This window comes from Helianthus annuus, chromosome 15 (genome assembly GCF_002127325.2).
Source record: "Helianthus annuus cultivar XRQ/B chromosome 15, HanXRQr2.0-SUNRISE, whole genome shotgun sequence".
NCBI classification, from domain to species: Eukaryota; Viridiplantae; Streptophyta; class Magnoliopsida; order Asterales; family Asteraceae; genus Helianthus; species Helianthus annuus.
The window spans coordinates 122,660,682-122,680,269 of record NC_035447.2 but is presented as its reverse complement, the minus strand read 5'-3'; the positions used below and the strand labels follow the sequence as shown (position 1 = coordinate 122,680,269).

Here is a 19,588-nt window from a genome sequence, read left to right as displayed (position 1 = left end):
TCAGTTTAGACCAATCGGAGAAAACTTGGTATGATTCTAATCTTCTGATCATTTAGGGTCAATATAATCACTTTGAAAATAGTTGTTAATAGCAAATAGCGACGTTAGCGACAAGCTACCTATACGCTACGTAGCGATAGCGATGAATAGTGGGCACTACTTTATGTTTAGCAATACATTAGAAGATAATTTTAAAAATATTTTATATGTGTATTTTATTAGAATACACTGTTTTTATATGTATATTTAAAAAAAACAAAGTACGAACACCGTCTTCAATCCATCATTATCTAACAGCAACAATCAAACAATATCCAACGGTAAACTTTCTAGATTACCAGAACCCATATATTCAACCAAAATAATACTGTAACAGCAATACTCAAAAATTAAGAAACAATTTAACATAATCTCCTCCACACGCATTATAATCTTCTTCAACAACATCAAACGACTTTGCCGTCACCCTTCTAACGACGTCGTATTTAGCTGCCGATGTCATGGCAGAAGATCTAAGTCTAACAATGGCGATGTAGGGTTTTGTATGGATCAGATGCCTGAAAAGAGGATTATAAAAGCCAAGGGGTGTAGTTGCATTAATTAAATCTATGGGGATGTAAGTAAAAAGTTGGAGTTCGTGCTTTTAAAAGCAATGTTTTAAAATCCGGTTTTTATACCGTATCAGATTTTGCTCGAAAACGGTTTAACCGGGTGTATCGGGCGATTCAATCGGGTGTATCGGGCGGTTTTACCGGATGGTTCAACCGGTACAATCGGCCGGTTTGAACCGGTTTTTAAAACATTATTTAAAAGTCGTATTTAGCGGCCGGTGTCATAGCAGTCCCTCTTGTAACATGTAATTGTTGATAAATTAGTTTCCATAAATGTTTATAGACATCGTTCATTCATCCTCTTGCCACCCAACTACCACTATCTTGTACTAGCCATAGTACAACCCTTAAATACAACAAATTCGCACACACTAGTAATATTAGAACCATCATTATCGAAATCAACTCAAGTTATTTAAATTACTTATAAATAATTTTCATCTAACCTTGTTTTCTATTAAAACAATCAGTTGAGTTATTTGTGGAGATATCATCATCAAGAATTCGTCCCGTCGTTGAAGCTAGCGTTGGTGAAAATGTCGTTAGTGATTCGCGTGTGCAAGATGTCGTCAGTGATCGGTCGAGGAAGGATGATCATTAAATATCTGCTGGTGATCCGTTAATAAAATCTTTACCAAATGACCTGATTTCTAACAAACTTAACCGACAGATATTTTTGTCATCAGAAGTCAAAGAGCGAAAGTCACTAGGTAGAGAATGCATGCCACTATCTATCACATGATACTTAGACTCGTATCGTTCTCATTATTAAGTATTAACTCTCTTCGTCCTTTATCATCATCCTCGCCACCTAGCTGCCCGGAACGTTTCTTTCCTCTCACGGACAACCCATTGATAATGGCCTCTATATCTATAGATGAAAAAAATAAGTATCATATTAGCATGACACTTTTAACTTAACCACACGTGGTCTAGGTGTTTTTTTTTTTTTCACTTTTCTTTTACGAACACGTCACGTACTCACGTTTGTCTAGACAAAAAAAAAAGAAAAGAAAAGAAAACGTTGTCACGACTCCCCGGCGCCTACTTCTGCCACATGTCAACAACTCTTGCATAGTGAAACGTGCCAACCTTTTATAGGCCTACTTACAAATGTTGGCTTTGTCATTTTCTTTTTGTTTTCTACTTGCGTAAGCAAACTTATCTGCCACCACGTGTCCACCCAACTGTTATGTTCGTTTCTTTAATTAATACGTCCCCATATTATAAATACCTCCATATCTCTATTCAAACTCATCTCTCTTTGTTAGCTGGTGTTGCATTATCTCCTCTTTTAATATTCAACACAATATATTGTTAATTTGTTATATTCGTTTGAACTCATGAAGGAAACTCAAGATTCAAGAGATTTGTTAAATAACGTAGAGCTGAGTTTAGGGTTGTCATTGAACGGTAGATTCGGGCCAGAACCAGAAAGCAACAACAATAGAAAGCGGTTGCAGTCGCTGCGGCGGTTGGAGGCTAAGCGACAACGAGTTGAAAAGCTGAAGAATGTGAGAATGGTGAAACAATCTAAGCCAAAGGTGCGGTTTTCTTCATCGGTCGATGAAAAGATGCCGTGTGTGACCACCAAAGTTGGGAAAAGGATACAAGGGTTTTTGTATAGGTATGGAGAAGATGAAGAAGTTAGAATAGTATGCGTGTGTCATGGTAGCTTTTTAACTCCGGCAGAGTTTGTTAAACATGGTGGTGGAGGGGAGGTTGAGCATCCACTAAGACATATTGTTGTTACTTCTTTGTTTACTTGATATTTAGTAGGCATACCAAATGAAGTCGAAAGTATAAGTAACTAACTTTATCAATGATCACATCAATATGTGAGTTATGACATCATAGAATTCATATGACACATTGCTCCCTCATGGCTTGGAGCTCGCTCGATTTGGCTCACTTAATAGCTCGGTTTGGCTCGACTTAGCTCGGATTATTTTAGTTATAATATTTTTATTTTTATGTACACTATAATATATTACAAAAATCTGATTATTATTTATATGTATTTAGGAGTGTAATTTGATATCTACGACATATTTGAAAGTTGATTACTATGCTAATGAACTAATATTGTATTTCGTTGAAATTTAAAACTTATTTTATGTTGTTGAACTTGATTTTGGATTTATTCTTTTGAAGTATTGAATAATATTTTGTACTACCGAATTTTGAGAGCTATGTATTAAATTTTCTTTTTAAAATCGAGTCAAACTAGGCTGATCCAGCTTTGTTTAAAACCACGCCGAGCCTAAGCTTAGATTTTCAGCTTGGTTTCAAATCCGAGCCAAGCCAGCTCGGTTTATAACCAAGCCGAGCTCGAGCTTACTCTGGCTCGGCTCATAAACAGCCCTAGTCTGGATAGAGTGTTAGTGGTGTATCAATAGAGACGACAAATAACATGGCAAACATTTGTCACACGACCATATGACTTTGCAAGTGGACATATCAGTTATTTCTGTAGTCACTAACACATCATTCAGGTTTTATGATCTAGTCTCAGGAAATGTTTCAGTGGAGAGATCTGTCACACTTGCTCGTAGACGGAAGCGCGAGGTGTGATCGTGATAAGTAATCATTGCATTCAAATAAGTAAACAGGCTATATGAATAAATAAGTACGATGTCCATCCATGTCATTAATTTAAATGAAGTTACAAGCCACACATTTTGTTCATCAAAGACAACTCAAAAGTTATAAGTTTAACAAAAGACTTGTTTACAAAATATTGTTTAACATATCAAGGCTTTGCATTCCATATTTCGTCCGAGGGCGAAATATGTGAACCAAACCCTTAAAGAGGATGACATCGAATTCTTGACTTCTTGATCTTGACTTGTTTCCATGAAAGGTCCCACTAATTTCCTGAAATACATGTAAGTTTGAAAAGTCAACATACTATTGGTGAAATCATGTGTTTTTGTCTTGTATCAAATGAATCTTGCAAAACATTTGAAAATCTTGTATTGAAAACCCGGTATGTAAAGCGTCTATAAAATCGTTAATTATTAATGTTGTGCAAGGACATTAATATGTGTGCCAACATAGGAAGCAATCCAACCCTTGTCGATTTTTGTGTCAATTACCTTCGACTGGTACACAAAAACACTCCAACAGGTCTCACGGACCAAAAGTGGGGCTCGCCAAAACCCGATAGATATACCCCTTTCGTTCCTCGGTTTGTGTGTGTGATTAATGGCGCTTAATTTTCACCCTATGCGCACACGATCTATGTGTTTCATTCCCTAGCTTATCATACACTGTAACATGCATTTCCCACGAAAGTTTAAAAATTTAAAAGCGTTTATAAGAAGGGACATGAACTCACAGCTTGCTCCGAAAGTGTTATGCTAGCAACTTCGGATCCCGTAAATGTATCACAACCTACAAGTATTCTAATCTCATTAGACACTTAGGTCTATACTTGACCGTAAATGTATTACATAACTAACATTCATCAATAAACGAATAGTGATCTTCATCCTCTCACATTATGCCTATTCAATGTATTGTTTTGAAAATTTTTAAATATACGCTTTTAACCTATTTAATTTTTTACTAATTTAATTTTTTCTAATAATATTCGTGTATTAAACTTTTTTTAAAAATTGAACACGCATGTGTGTTTAACTTTAGTCAAATTGGATTTAAATACTCCAATCTAGCTGTTTTTTGCCAATAATAATCCCAACTGATTTTATTCCCGACAATGATCCACCTTTTTTATTTTGTTTGTATAATGTCCGCCGTTAAAAGAACATAACGGGGTTAAGTATTTTTTTTCCAAATTACAAACCGATGTTTTGGAGCTTTTTATCAGAACGAGGATACGAGTCAATTGATGTAAAACTTACCTCGAAATGATGCTCCAAACGACGAAAACGATGCTTCAATTCGGGTATTTAAACCTCCAATTAACAAAAACCAAGCCGTTTGGAGCATCGTTTCGATGTAAGTTTTATATGAATCGACTCGTATCTTTGTTCTGATCAAAAGCCACTAAAACATCGGTTTGTAACTCATAAAAAAAACTTAACTCCATTAAGTTATTTTTAACCTAGGACCACTAAACAAACAAAAAGAAAAAGGTTGGACCACTGTTGGGAAAAAAACTCAGCTAGAATTATTATTGGCCAAAACAGCCAAATCAAATTATTTAAATCTAATTTGCTTTAATTTTATTTTACTTTTAACGTTATGGTATATATTTTGTTGAAAACAAAGTTAGGTATATATTAAATGTATGGTTATTTTTTCGTATCGTAGGTTAGGTTATATCGAGTGCCAGTATCTTATTTTATTTTTAGCGTTAGACCACACGGTGAGGAGGGGCTTGAAAGGAGGGTGTGGAGCGACATGTGGCAACCACGTTAGCATGGTGGCGTGGAGAAAAAAACACGGGGTGGGAAAGTGGCATGGAAGATAATACAAAGAATAAGAAAATATACATTTACCGATCAAAATAAATCTAAACTACACCCACCAATCAAGAGCCTTCACCTCACCCACACACATGCCCCCACGCCGGTAGAAATCCTCAAGCCCCATCCACAACGCTGCCCTCCACGCCATATACGAGGTGGTGTTCCCGGCGTGGATGGGCTTCCACACCCCCACCATACGGTCTTATGGTATATATATTTTGTTGATATATGGTTATATTTTGGTATCGTAAGTTATATCGATGATATCGATGATGAATACGAAGACATAAAATTCATTTTAAAACTAACACACGAAGAGATAAAATAAAGTTTAGTATTCATTGATTATAAAATGGTATCATTTGAATAGATCTCTAATTATTGAACGAGTCAACTTAGTTTGAGCATCACCATGAGTTTTCAACAGCTAGTATCATTTGGGGCCCCAAAGTTGTCAACCTCTTCTCTAAACAATTGAAACAAATCTGTCACGAATACATTCAACTCTCGTGTGTGTGTCTCACGTTATACCTAACAATAACCTACGAATAACGAAGTTGCTCATAGATTTAAACACGTTAATATATAATACACCAAATATTAATGAACTAGTATAATTAGTGATTACTCGCGCGTTGTCGCAGGTACATAAATGCGTTACGCATTCAAAGTGAACACCTCCGGCACAATTAATACCTCGTCTTTTTTGACCGTTACGCCCTCCGGCACAATTAATACCTCGTCTTTTTTGACCCGTTACGCGACCAAAGCCGTTTGCCTTAGATTGATCTATGGCTTCAATGGCTTCTTCAATTTGACCAACATATCCGCAAATCAGAACCGCTCGCCACTTATCTGTTGTCGTGGTTGTGTTAGCCGCTGTGCACGCAAACTGACAATGGAGATGAACCGTCATTCGGCCAACGTTACAACAATGTATACCATAAATGTTTATATACATAATATCATCATATCCATACCCATGTATATGAATAAAATCAGATGAAATATTGTTTGTTTATATTTTCCAAAATACCCAATTGTTAATATTTAAATAAATTTGATTAATAACAAATTTCAAAACATAAATTACAGCTAAGTCAGAAAGTTATTCTTGGTGTTTCAATGTACAAAACCAGGAGGAAAAATCGCTACTTTTTGCTTTTATTGAACAAACAATAGACTCATCACCTGCATAAAATCATTCTACCAACAAAAACTATGCTACAATTTACAATCTTAAAAAAAAAACCTTCAAAAACCTCCTAACACGACGGAGGTTGCAGTTGTTTCAACCTCCGTACAACTTGTTTCATCGTCGGTCTTGTTGACAATGAATCCACTGTGCACACCACCGCCAGATGCAACACCTCAACCAAATCGTCATGCGGGCCCGCATCCCACAGCCCCTCCGTAAAAAACTCCTTCGCCCGACCCTGTCTCAGCAGCATACAAGCCCACGCCACAATATTGAACCCGTTTCCGTAAGATGAGAAAGACGGGTCCAGTGCTTTCTTATCGGAAATGAGCTCCAACAACACCACCCCGTAACTGTAAACATCGGCTTTATCTGAAACCCGACACGTCATCGCGTATTCCGGTGCCACGTACCCAAAAGTTCCGGCAACCCCGGTGGTCGCGTGGGTCTCGGAGGTACCCAAAAGCCTCGCCAAACCGAAATCCGACAAGTAAGCGTTGAGATCGTCGTCTAGCAGTATGTTACTTGGTTTCACATCACGGTGGAGGACACGTGGGACGCATTGGTCATGGAGGTACGCGAGGGCACGCGCGATATCGAGCGCGATTTTGTGAAGGATTCTCCAATCGATGGCCCGGATTGACCTTTCTTGAATGAATCTTTCGAGGTTTCCACCAGGCAGATAATTGTAGATCAAAAACATCTCGGTTTCACTGGCGTGATACCCGATTAACGTCACGAGGTTCTGGTGACGAAGGCGGCCCAACGTCTTGATCTCCGCATCAAACTGTTGTACGCCCTGAAACCGTCCAACAGATAACCGTTTTATTGCTACCAAGAACCCCGGTGAGATCTCGGCTTTGTAAGTGGCGCCAAATCCTCCGTTTCCAATACAGTTGCTAGCATTGAAGCTACCAGTGGATCGAACAACGTTCTCGAAAGTTAACGGGACTCCAATGTCGGTGAAAACCGTTACTTCCTTACGAACATGCCCACAGGCACGAGAACCCGATTTAGGCCGCCATTTGGTGCACAAGAACAGAACCATGAGAGCTAGCATAACCGTGAATATAGCGGAAGCACATATAATGGAAGCGATTGCGATTGAACTTAACCCACGCCCACCTTTTGATTGAGACACCGATGGACTCGAGACGTTTGCAGAATCATTTCCGACCGGCTGATCCGGAGACGAATTTGGTGGAGATACCTTACACGATTGTAAATTCGGGTTTCCGAGAACACTGCTACATTCCATTAAATTATCGTTTTGTGGCAACGGGCCCGACAAGTTATTAAACGAGACGTTGAATCTCATGATTGTTTTTATGTTCGCTAAACCAGAAGGAATCGGTCCGGAAAGCTTGTTATTGTTGAGCAAAAGGACCGATAAATTCTTCAAATACACGAGATCTCCTGGAATCTCACCGGTCAAAGAGTTTGAGAAAAGCTCTAAAACTTCTAACGACCCAAGCTTTCCCAAACCCGTAGGAATTCGACCCGTGAGATGGTTACCGGATATTGAAAGACTCTTGAGATCTTTAATCTTGTTGAAACTAACGGGTATCTCTCCGATTAACATATTCCAACTTAAATTAACCGCCACAAGAGAACTCAACTCGCCGAAACTAGAAGGAATCGTTCCGGATATACGATTCCCCGACACATCCAAGAAAGACAAAGTTCTGCAAAGTTGACCAATGTTTAACGGGAGTTGACCCGATAGCGCGTTTGAACTCACATTAACAGCCATCGCTTTCAATTTCACACAATTTTCAAATAATGTTCCGGGAAACGCACCGGTAAGCTCGTTTTCTCCCGCAAGAAAAGCGTAAACGGTGTTCTCCCCTGTTCTTGCAATCGGCACAGAAGCCAACTGTCCCGTGAAATTGTTGCCCCTAAAATTATGGGTTATTGAAAGATCTCCGACATCGTTTGGAACTAACGAAGGGGTACGTATGTCATTAGATGCAAAATATCGAAGGTATGCATTAGACGGATTAAATGGTGCACATGTAGTGTAACGAAAAGATGGAATCCGGCCCGAAAGATGATTACCACTAACATCGAAAACCGTCATACAAGGAACGCCAAGTTTATCACTGATCTCACCGGTCAACTTATTCGAACTCAAATCAAGAAAATGCAACTTCTTGCATATATCCAACCCTTTAGATATTTCACCAGCGAAAAGATTCTGAGCCAAATTCACCATTTCCAAGCTACCACAAGCTCCCCAATTGTCGGGAAACGGGCCCTCTAAGATCGTTCTTGGTGCCCATAACAACTGCAGGTTCGGAAGAGTAGTAATTTCTGAAGGAACCGTACCTTCGAAGTAATTAAACTCGTCTTCAGGTCCCAGTTGTGTTAAATTGTCGCCGGTGTTAAAAAATCCAGGAATCGGATTCAATAAGTTGGAGAACACGAGGATCGATAAATTCAAACAGTTCCCAAGTTCACGCGGTATTGCACCACTGAGACTATTTCTCGACAGATCCAAAACACGTAGCGATTCGAGCCTACCAAGCTCAACCGGGATTTCTTCTTGAAGCAAATTAGAATACAACAAAAGCGATTGTAACTTCGTACAGTTCCCTAAACTAGTCGGGATCCCTCCAAGCAAAAGATTACCCGCAAGCTCCAAATGCTCGAGATTACCACAATTATCCCCAATCTCACTCGGGATAGCTCCGGATAACAAATTAAACGACAAATACAACCCTCTCAAATCTCCAAACCCGTTAACAAACGTGGGAACCGACCCATTAACCCGATTCCCCGCAAGATTCAACACCTGCAAACTCTTCATTTCTTTAAAAGACTCCGGTATCTCCCCGGATATCTGGTTAAACCCTAAGTTAAAAACCCGAAGGCTTCTCAACCCAACGAACCGAACCGCTAACTTCCCGCTAATCAAATTCCCTTCAAGATCAATAACCTCTAGCTTCTCCAACCCCCAAATTTCCACAGGAATCTCACCACTCAAATCATTAAACGGAAGCGATAAAACCCGAAGCTCTGAAAGCCGACCGATGGCACCCGACAGCTGACCGACTAACTTAACATTCCGATCCACACAATCTTTCCTAACCCCAAACCCATACAACATAAACTGATCATACATTAAACAAGTAAAATCACCAAAATTACCTCCACCAGTGATATTAACCGCCACAACTCTTGAACCCGACCCGCATGTGACTCCGATCCACGAACAGTGATCCGACCCACTTGAATTCCAACTCGATAACACTCCGGAAGGGTCCGAAACGGCGGATTTGAACTCCAGAAGGGCTGATTTGTCGGAATCTTGGCCGGAAATGAAGTGGGAGAAAGATGAAGTGAGGATGATTGAGATGAGAATTAAGAGGTTTAAGGGGTTATGAAGTGGATTCATGATCTGGGTTTTGATAAAGGTTGAATCTTGGTGGAAAATAAGGGGTGAATTGGAAGATCTGAAGTGTGAAATTGGGGGTTTCAAGAAATTCAAAACCCTAACCCTAGAATTGGTGTTTGGGAAGAGAGGAAAGAGAGAACATGGAGAGAGGTGGAACAGTGGGAGTTCATTCAATAAACGCGTTTGTGAATTTTTGTTTTTTAATTTGATTTTTTTATTTTTATTTTTTTTGTTTTTTGTTGGGATGTAATTTGGGCTAACAAATTTAAATATGAAGGAAGGGTTTCTGATTTTTTGGATACTTTTGTTCATTAACTTTATGAAAACTGATGTAAATAAATGTTTGAGAAAAATGCAATTTGTGTTCCTATGGTATGTCTCAAATATCAATCTGAACTTCTAAATTAAATTTTTGGTTTTTTGAGCCCCTAACCTTATGAATTCATAACACTTTGAGTTCCTGCCGTCAGTTTGACTGTTTGAGGCAGGGGTAAGAACGTCTTTTAACATATATTAATAACACTTTGCGTCCCTATGGTATGAGTGAAATATCAACCTGAGCCCCCAAATTCATTTTTTGTTTTTTTCTTAAGAAATCTAATAATTCAAATTAACTCTTTTATTTTTAAATAAATGCAATCTAATAATTAACTCTTTTTAAATAAATGCAATATAATAATCAAATGTATACTATATATAACAAATTATTAAAGCCTAAATTCTCTTTTATTTTTAAATAAATGCAATCTAATAAATGCAATATAATAATTAAATGTATACTATATATAACAAATTATTAAAGCCTAAACTGTATATTAAAAGTAAACTTTTAATACATACAATACAGAGACAAAACGTCTGATGAAACAACGGTTAACCGGGCAGGGTTAACACACTGATCTCGTCAAGAAGGGTTAATCCCTTCCTCTCGAGGATCGCTGGCTGGATCACCGGTGGGTTGATCTCCTGCACAAGGAAACAAACCGTGACTCGTAACAAGGAGGATGGGGTGGGGGGTGCTCCTTGTTACCACTCTCCGGCGTGAGAATCAGTAATCTGCTTGGGAAGCAAAGTATGATAGTAGTAGTAGTGAGAGAGTTGTGAAGAGATACCTCAAACCTGGTTTGGGGTTGGTATTTATAGCCGAGGAGTGAAGGAGGAGGATGATGGACAGACTGACGACGTGCTGCACCTTTACAGGTGTGTCAGGCTTGTCGGGTGCGGAGGTTACGCCACGTCAGTCTGTTACTTACGTAGCCCTGACAGATGACTGTTATTGGTGCTACTTGCACTGTGGTGTCAGTCCCACTTGTTGGGCGTATAGGATGCGGTGCGAGCCGCATCACTGCCTGCGGTAACATCTGATGTTACCGCGTCCCTTGCTTGTGATCAAGAAATACGCGAGACGCGGTGCCAGCCGCATCGTCGCCTGTGGTGACTGTTGCTTTTGTCTAGCTTCCTTGTATTGATAGAAGTGTTCACTGGACGCGGTGCCAGGCCGCATTGCTGTGAATACTTCCGTTTTCATACACCAGATGTGATGCTATGCCGCATCACTCTACCATTCTAATATTCCAGGTAAGTCCTCCATCACTGGACAGATTGGATTCAACCACTGTGTCGATGCGTTCCCGCACGGACATAAGTAGGTTGTTAGCTAATGGGGGTTTTGATAAGGGTAATGGTCACTCGCGGTCGATGCTGACTCGAGATCTGGGACCATACCCCTTCAAGCCCCCCCCCCCAGTCTAGTGTTGCTGCCATATGCAAGTTGCATGTGGGAGGAGTACTGGACTATGGTATTTAGAAGGTAGTTTGGAGTCTGGAGAAGATCCTAGGCCATGTGGATGGTCTTTGCTTTTTGTAAATCAAGCTGGAGGCTGGAAGAGTCATTTGATGCCTCTTCCGTACCGGTGAGAATGATTCGTCTGATGCGAAATTCTCAGCCTCGGGTTGGGTGCCACCTGTTGGTGTGTCGAACCAACGTGAGACCTTGCTGGGCGTATGCACAAACTTCGAACCAATCTCTGAGATGGTGGATGAAGGTGTGCACAAACTTCGAACCAACCTTTGAAGTGGTGAATGAAGAAGAGAGTTTTCTGATGTCATGATTGGACATCAAATGATGATCCCTTTTGTGGGGTGTTCATGTTCTTCCAATTAGCTCTCTAGTAACCGCATGTCCTTTGCGGTTACCTCGTTGCTTGACATTGTTGGCCACGGTTGTGGGAACAACGTTGAGTACTTGCGTCATTGTTGGCCATGTTTGGTCGAACAATGTGATTCTGGATAATGGTCAAATAAACATGGTCATAGGCATGGTAATGCCCACCATTGTTTATTCTATCCATCTTACAAGTAGGGTAACAAAGTCATAAGCAGACTTGTTACCGCTTGTTCGATCGCTTGTTGTTCGACGAGATCTCGTATGATCATTGGGGATCTCGTCCGCATCTCTTCCTTAGGCACCTTCCTTCACGCTCCAATACCGAGGAGTTTTCCTTGAAGTATTTTCGTTCCTCGATGTGAAGACTTAGTTGTGGCTCTTCCGTAGCAACCGTTTGCGGAAGCTATGGTTGTGTCCGCAGCGACTCATGAGTGTCTGCGGTTTTGTCACCCCATATTCGCTTAAAACGGGTGTGTTGCTCGGATGTGGCTCTTGAAGGATCAGGAGTCAGGGTTGCTGATGTGCGTACGCATACATTCCCTTCCTTCTTCTTGTTAAAGAAGTTGTTTATGCACCCTATGTGGTTGTGAACCGGACAGGAGGGATTTGAAGCTTGAAGAGAATGAAGGCAATGCAGTTTACCTGTTTCTGAGATGCGGTTCAGTCCAAAGAACAATGCTGGTTCTGAGTATCTGACACACCTGTACGGGCTCGTGTGTGTCATCTCCGCATATTCCACGTGTGCTCGTGGGTATGTGCGGACATGTTTATACCCCTTAACCATGGAAAGATATAACTTTTTGGCTATTTTATGGGGTATGTAAAAAAACGACATGCGGTATGGGTTATGGTGCGGTATACCAGAGAAACCGCATGCCGCTTATAATTGGATAATGTAATCGCTTTTTGTTGCATACGTGGTTGATCTCACGTGTGAGTTGGTGGAAGTTGGTGAGATCATTCTGGCATGTGCTGAAATGAAAGGACATTTGCACTGCCCGAGGCATTAAATGCACTGTAGCAAGGAGTGTAAAGGTCTCTCTTGTCAGGCGCGTGGGCGGCCACGCGCACGTGATAACCGTCAGCGGAACTGTTGTAGTACACGTGTTGCCGCATAATTGGTTCTTTTTGAACGTGATGATTCGTTTTCTCCTTCCGCATTAATTGCGATGGGTATATAAGGGGAAACCGTTCGTGGTTTCCCCTCACTTATTCGAAATTTCAAAAATTTTCCGGTGAGAGAAACATTTCCTTTGTCTTCTCCGAAGAGATTTCCTGAACTTCCGGTGAGGTTATTTTGAGTTTGTAGTGCTCATCTTCTATATTTCTGATGGCTGAACCATCGAATCCACACAATGTGAAGGGTGAGAACCCTGAACAGCCGGTAGTGGCGGCTGATGAAGACAAAGATGATGACGTTGATGCTTCTGGTGGTGGGTTACCGGTGTTGAAGTGGTCAAAGGGTGGTTTCAAAACCCTGATGACCATTATCCAGATGGCTGACGATTGGAAAGCCACATACCCACAAGAGGGGGACACCGGTGCCGATGCTCCGGCCGGTTATATTACCTTGTGGGCAGATTTTTTCACCGACGGTTACCGGTGACGGTGTTTGTTGCGAAGGTATTGGAGTACTATCATCTCCATATCTCCCAACTTAGTCCATTTGGTATGTTCCGAATCAGGAACTTTGAGTATACCTTTCGTGCCCACGGCTTGCCCATCACTGTTGAGAATTTCCGGCGGTTTTACCAGTTGACGGTGAACACCGGTTTTTTTTCTTTCACTCAACGTCTTGGGAGTTTGAAGTTGATGACACCTCCAAAGGGTGTGACCCATTGGAAGATGATGTTCTTCTACGTTAAAGCCTGTGCGGTATATACCAATATGACTTTCCGGGATGTCAATATTGGTGTCACTGATGAGGATATTCCTGTTGCCACCGCGAAGACTGTGGACTGGTTCTCTAGGCTGCGGCCTATTGAACTCAAGAAGTTAGACAACAACCAGCTGTGGGTGTTGCGGATGATGCTTACTAGGCCGGACAGGAAGGCGAGGCCCGTTCTGCGGGAAAAGAGTGGTGGTAAGCCTGTTACTCTTTATTGTTTTCCTTGCTTCATTATCCTTGTAGTAATATGCATGCATGTGTTGTATCAGAGGCTGCGGTTGGTCTGTGGAGGATGTTTGAGCCCGATTTCGAGGGCAAAGTTGAGCTGATTCCGGTTGAGTTACGGGAAGGTTTTAATCTAGAAATTGTTGGCAACTTTCGCGTACCCAAACGTGATGTGCTGAAGGCACCCGTGCCAGAAGGCGAAAAAGGTATTTTCTAAGTTGTACTTGTTTTCCAAGTTCACCCTTGTAATTTGTTTGCTTGATTTCTCCAATGCAGCTATCCTTGCGGACTTGGGGAAGTTTGAAAAGTGCATCCCCAAGAAGCATGTGGAGAGGAAGCAGGTGAAGAAAACCACGCGGGGTCGTGGTAAGGAGAAAGCTGAGGGGTCAGTTGCCCCTCCTCCGGTGTCTCAGGCCGCAGGTACCTATCGATCTTGTTATCGCAGATATACCGATTACGTGGTAGTATCTGATACCCTTGAGGGTTTGGGTGTTCTAGGTAGTGGTGCGGCTGCGAGTGGGACTGCTGCGGGGCCTCCCGTTATTGGTAAGAAGAGAGAACCAGAGCAAAAGGCTGCTGGTGGTGGTGAACTGAAGCGTCGGAAGCTGCAGTCTAAAAGGGATGCTCCGGCGCAAAAGAAACCTGCGGTCGCTGCTGGTGAGTATAACTTTTTTCATTGTTTTGCATGCACAACTTGTTGGATTAATAGTTATTGCTTTCTTTGCCATGCAGAACCACAAGATGCGGGATTTTCTTTTTTTGATTTCCCTGTGTCTCCCTCGCATACCGCTGCTGTGGATGCGGGGGTGCCAAAGGAGCCTGCGGCACCTTTTGTTGAGGTGATTCCTGATCCCACCGTGCAGGTGGAGAAGACTGTTTCCCAGATATTTGATACTGTGGATTCCTCCAACAATCTGATCAGCCCAAATGATGGCGATGGATTGGACTTGAGGTTTTCGGATGTTGGGAAACAGAAGTTGGATGCTGAGCTGCAGAAAACTGATGCTGAGCCGCAGAAATCTTCTGCTGGTGAGAAGGTTACCGGTTCTTCTTCCGGTGGTGCGGGTTATGATGGGCCTCCGATTCAGCCTGGGGAGTCTGAATTGGAGTATTATTACTGCACCTATACACAGGATCGAAGTACAGTTTATCACCGGCCCCCCTGGACGATTATGCAGGGGGATGATATTTCCAACGATCCTTCCGCGTGCAAGGAGATTCTGGGTGGTCTGGGCACCCCATTTGAAACTGAACGTGCCCGTGCCGCACCCCGTGAGCTGCGCATCAACCAACTTTCTACGATGTTAGTAGGAAGTTCCATTGTGGCGAATGCCATTTTGGAAGATTACAAGGTGCTAGGCCGCAGGGAAGAAGAAGCTGCTCGTTTGAGGGCCGAAGCGGAAGAGTTGGTGAAGGCTGCACGTGCGGGTGCGGAGCTGCTTGAAAGAGATAGAGCTGCTTTTGATAAGCAGAAAAAGACTGCAGAGTGGGCTGCAACTGCTGAGCTGAAACAGGTTCGTACTCTTGCCAAGTTACTTTCTGATGAACGCAAGAGTTGGAACGAAAAGTTTTCCAATGAGCGCAAGAATTGGAACGAATCTCAGGCTAAGCAGAATGACAATCTGTTTTGTGCTCGTCAGGAGTTGACGAATGCCAAGGCAGCGAACGCTGCTTTGGGCAAAGAGAAGGCTGCAGCTGAGGTGGTTGCGGTTAAAGCCCAAAAGGCGGAGGCACGGGCTGTAAAGGCGCTTGAAGAGGCCAAGGAAGCGGGGGCTCGTGCTGCAAAGGCCCTTGAGGAGGTCAAAGAGAGGGAGAGTCGCTCTTCTAAGGCTCTTGAAGAGGCAAATGCTGAGCGCACCCGTTTGAATCAAGTGGTTGCCAGCCTTCAGGTACGATCCGTTATTCCTGTTGTATTTTTCTTTCCGCCTTTTGAGAATGTTTACTGATTTTGTGAACTGTTTTTTGCTCTTTGAAAGGCTGACGTTCAGACTCGGGAGGTCGCGGTTACAGACCTCACAGCCCGCGTGACTGTAGCGGAAGAGCGGGCTAATGCTGCTGTTGAGGCCAGAGATGCTCTGACTTCTTCGTTTAACCAGCTTGAGGTTGATCGTGAGTGGATGCGGTGTCACGGCATTGCACGTGTAAGTACTCCATGCCTTTGTGTTTACTTGGATTAGCATGTGAGTCTTATCATTCTTTTATTGCAGATTGTTCAGGCTATCATGGATGCACCTGAAACCGCAACTGGTTTGGACTTGGTCAAGGAACGTGCCCGCGATGCCGGTTTTAAAGCTGGTTACAGCCGCTGTATCGGTCACATAAACGTCATGTCTAAAGGCGGTTATACTGAAGAGCGGTCCGGGTTTCGTGACGTGGACACCGAAGCGCTCCTTAAGGCGGCTGTTGCCTCCTTTTACGATACGTCCCTCTCTTGCGTGGAGAAGCTGGACGAATGTTTAGATGCTGCGGATTATGTAGACCGGTTGCGGATGCTGTATGCCGATGCAGAAGAGGAGAATCCTGCTGGTGGCGGCCAAGATGGCGCGGGTAGCAGTGGTTCAAAATAGGGTTTAGGTTGGCCTGTGTGCCCCTTTTTTGTTTTCCTCTTGTATATGTGGGAAACTTTGTGTAAATCCATCTATGCACCGCGTGGGTGCCTGAATTTTTTTGAATATAAAGTTTGTTGTTCAATTTGGACAAGTGTTTTTACTTCTTGCATGATTGAACGTGTGTATGCGGGACTGTACCCATTGTGAATGGGGTTGAGTATACTCCATACCGTTGCCGTAGGAGTATGCGTCAATTCCATTGTATGCCTGATTAGGGTTAGAAATTGTGTAAGTTTTGTAAAAACTTGTCCGGAGCTCTACCCATTGTGAATGGGGTTGAGTATACTCCATACCGTTGTCGTATGAGTATGCGTCAATTCCATTGTTTACCTTATTAGGGTTTAGGAATTGTGTAAGTTTTGTAAAAAATTGTCTATCCAGCCGGGTAGACACTTAATATTCTGCCTTTTGCTGGCCTATTACAATATTTGTGTGTGGTTGGCACTTTGTGTGGGTATCGCGAATGAAGATTTTGCCAATCTGTTTTTGCGGATACCGCAAAGTGGAACACGCATTTGTAATAGTAGTAACAAACAATATTGCATTGAATTGCTCGTTTATTTAATTGCAAATGGCCTGCGGCCCGATAGGTTACATGAAAATGTAAAAACATGGCTTACATGTAACAGCGTCTAAGCTGTTGTGCATTCCATGTACGTGCGATAGGTTCGCCTTCTAACGTTTGTAATTTATACACCCCTTTGCCCAAGACCTCGTTGATGAGGTAGGGTCCTTCCCACTTTGGGGCAAGTTTCCCTGGGCGTTCAGCATTAGATGCCTCGTAGTCGCGGAGTACGTAGTCTCCTGGGTTGAAAGTACAAACGCGGACGCGTGAGTTGTAGTACTTTTCAAGTTTGAATTTGTACTTGGCCTCGTTGATGGCCGCGTTTTCACGCCTTTCTTCCAAGAGGTTCAAGTCAATCCTGCGTTCCATACTGTTGTCTATTTTTTCAATAGCCAACATTCTGGGAGAAGGGATGCCTACTTCCGCGAGGATCACCGCTTCTGAGCCATAGACCAGGCTGAAAGGTGTCTCCCCGTTGCTTGTTTTTGGGCTTGTGCGGTGGGCCCATAAGATGCTTGGGAGTTCATCGACCCAGCCACGTCTGGCTGTTCCTAATCTTGCTTTGATGCCCTCGACTAGACTTTTATTGATACTCTCGACTTGGCCATTCCCTTGCGGGTGTGCCACAGATGAGAATATGTGCTCAATATTCAGTTCTTCTAGCCATTTTTGTAATTCGTCGGCAGCAAAGTTGGTGCCGTTATCGGTGACGATGCACATTGGTAGACCGAAACGGCAGATGATGTGTTCCCATATGAATTTTCTTGTTATCATAGCAGTGGTCGAGGCGAGCGGTTTTGCCTCTACCCATTTTGTGAAGTAATCAACCGTGAATATGATAAATTTGACCGCACCTGGTGCGTCAGGGAAGGGTCCCACAACGTCGATTGCCCATTTCTGGAAGGGCCATGCGGTGGTGACCAGGACCAGGTTGTTCTTGGGGCGCAAAGTTTTTGGAGCATGTCGTTGACAGTTGATACATTTGCGCAACTCTTTGACGGCGTCCAGGTGCATGCCGGGCCAGTAATACCCAGCATTCATGATTTTGGCCACTACCATGCGTGGTCCTGTGTTTATGCCGCACATACCCTCGTGTATCTCTCTGATGAGGTATGTGGCATCCTGGGGGTTGACGCATCGTAGGAGTGGCCCTAGGTATGACTTGCAGTATAAGATACCGTCTCCCATTTGATAATGGAATGCTTTGTATTGTAGCTTGCGTGCCTCTGACTTGCTTTCGGGAGTCACACCTGATTGCAAATATGCAATAATTGGTGTCATCCAAGATGTTGTGCCGTATTGGATGACGTTGACCTGGCGCAGGGGTACTGAAGGATTTTGTAGAATTTCGATGCGTATCTCCTTTGCCAGGTGTTGGAAGCTGGTGGATGAAAGTTTTGAGAGTGCATCCGCAGATTTGTTTTCACTTCTGTTAATATGTCGGATATTAAATGAAGTGAACTTTGATGTTAGTTGCAGGGCTTGCTCGAGGTAGAGAATCATGATATCCCCCTTTGCGGCATAGTCGCCGCGTATCTGTCCTGCAACCAACAAAGAGTCGACGTGTGCTTCCAGATGTTGCACGCCGAGTTTGACTGCTAAACGTAGTCCTGCCAGTAGGGCCTCATATTCTGCCTCGTTATTTGTGCTTTTGAAATCGAGGCGGATTGCATATGTAAGTTCTTGGCCATCAGGGCTGACGAGTCGCAGACCTGCGCCTTCCTCGTTGGAGGCACCATCAGTAAAGAGTGCCCAAATCTCCGAGGAAGCTGGTGTTGGCGTAGGATTTTGTGCTGCTTTCCATTCTTGAATGCGATCGGCCGGTACCTCGGCGGCGAAATCAGCTAAGACTTGGCCTTTAATCGCGGGGCGCGGTTTATAGTTCAGCGTGTGCGCGCTCAGCTCAATTGCCCATTTTGCTAACCTCCCAGAAATGTCAGGTTTGGATAGGATCGGGCCGATCCTGTAATTGGTTAGCACCGTGATGACATGGTTTGCGAAGTATCGTCGCAACCGTCTTGATGCGTGTACTAGAGCTAATACCAATTTCTCCATTATTGAATATCGTGTTTCTGGGTCGTTGAGCATCTTGCTGATGTAATAGATGGGCGTTTGAACTCCCTCCCGCTCCACTATCAGTACCGCACCTACTGCGTTGTCTGCGGCAGATAGGTATAGTATGAGTGGTCCATCCTTGCGTGGTGCGGTTAAAGTTGGGAGTTGCATCAAACACTCCTTCATTTCTTGGAAAGAGTTCTCCGCCTCTGCGGTCCATTGGAATTGTTCTTTCTTTAAACAGTTCCGCAGGGTCTTGATGAAGGGATAGGACTTAGCTGCATGGTTGGCTAAGAATCTATTTAGTGCGGCTAGCCTGCCGGCCAGCCGTTGCATTTCTTTCATCGTTGAAGGCGATGGCATGCGCTCGATCGCCTGAACTTTCTCCGGGTTTACCTTCAATCCATCTTTAGTCACGATGAACCCAAGGAATTTGC

The 19,588-nt window shown here is 43.0% G+C and overlaps 2 protein-coding genes across 2 annotated transcripts; one reads left to right on the top strand and one right to left on the bottom strand.

Annotated features, from left to right (window-relative positions):
* The first annotated feature begins 1,887 nt into the window (after positions 1–1,887).
* Positions 1,888–2,703, top strand: LOC110910275 (ninja-family protein AFP3). Its single transcript, XM_022154971.2, has one exon. It carries the CDS (start codon positions 1,955–1,957, stop codon positions 2,378–2,380), a length of 426 nt encoding a protein of 141 aa, XP_022010663.1. The 5' UTR covers positions 1,888–1,954; the 3' UTR covers positions 2,381–2,703.
* A 3,394-nt stretch (positions 2,704–6,097) lies between these two features.
* LOC110912380 (LRR receptor-like serine/threonine-protein kinase RPK2) lies at positions 6,098–9,829 on the bottom strand. The gene has a single exon (XM_022157081.2). The coding sequence runs from the start codon at positions 9,640–9,642 to the stop codon at positions 6,313–6,315; it is 3,330 nt and encodes a 1,109-aa protein (XP_022012773.1). The 5' UTR covers positions 9,643–9,829; the 3' UTR covers positions 6,098–6,312.
* Positions 9,830–19,588: the final 9,759 nt, after the last annotated feature.

Excerpts from the sequence above, each read along its gene's own strand:
- LOC110912380 (XM_022157081.2), bottom strand. The coding sequence starts at position 9,642 with ATGAATCCACTTCATAACCCCTTAAACCTCTTAATTCTCATCTCAATC.
- LOC110910275 (XM_022154971.2), top strand. The coding sequence starts at position 1,955 with ATGAAGGAAACTCAAGATTCAAGAGATTTGTTAAATAACGTAGAGCTG.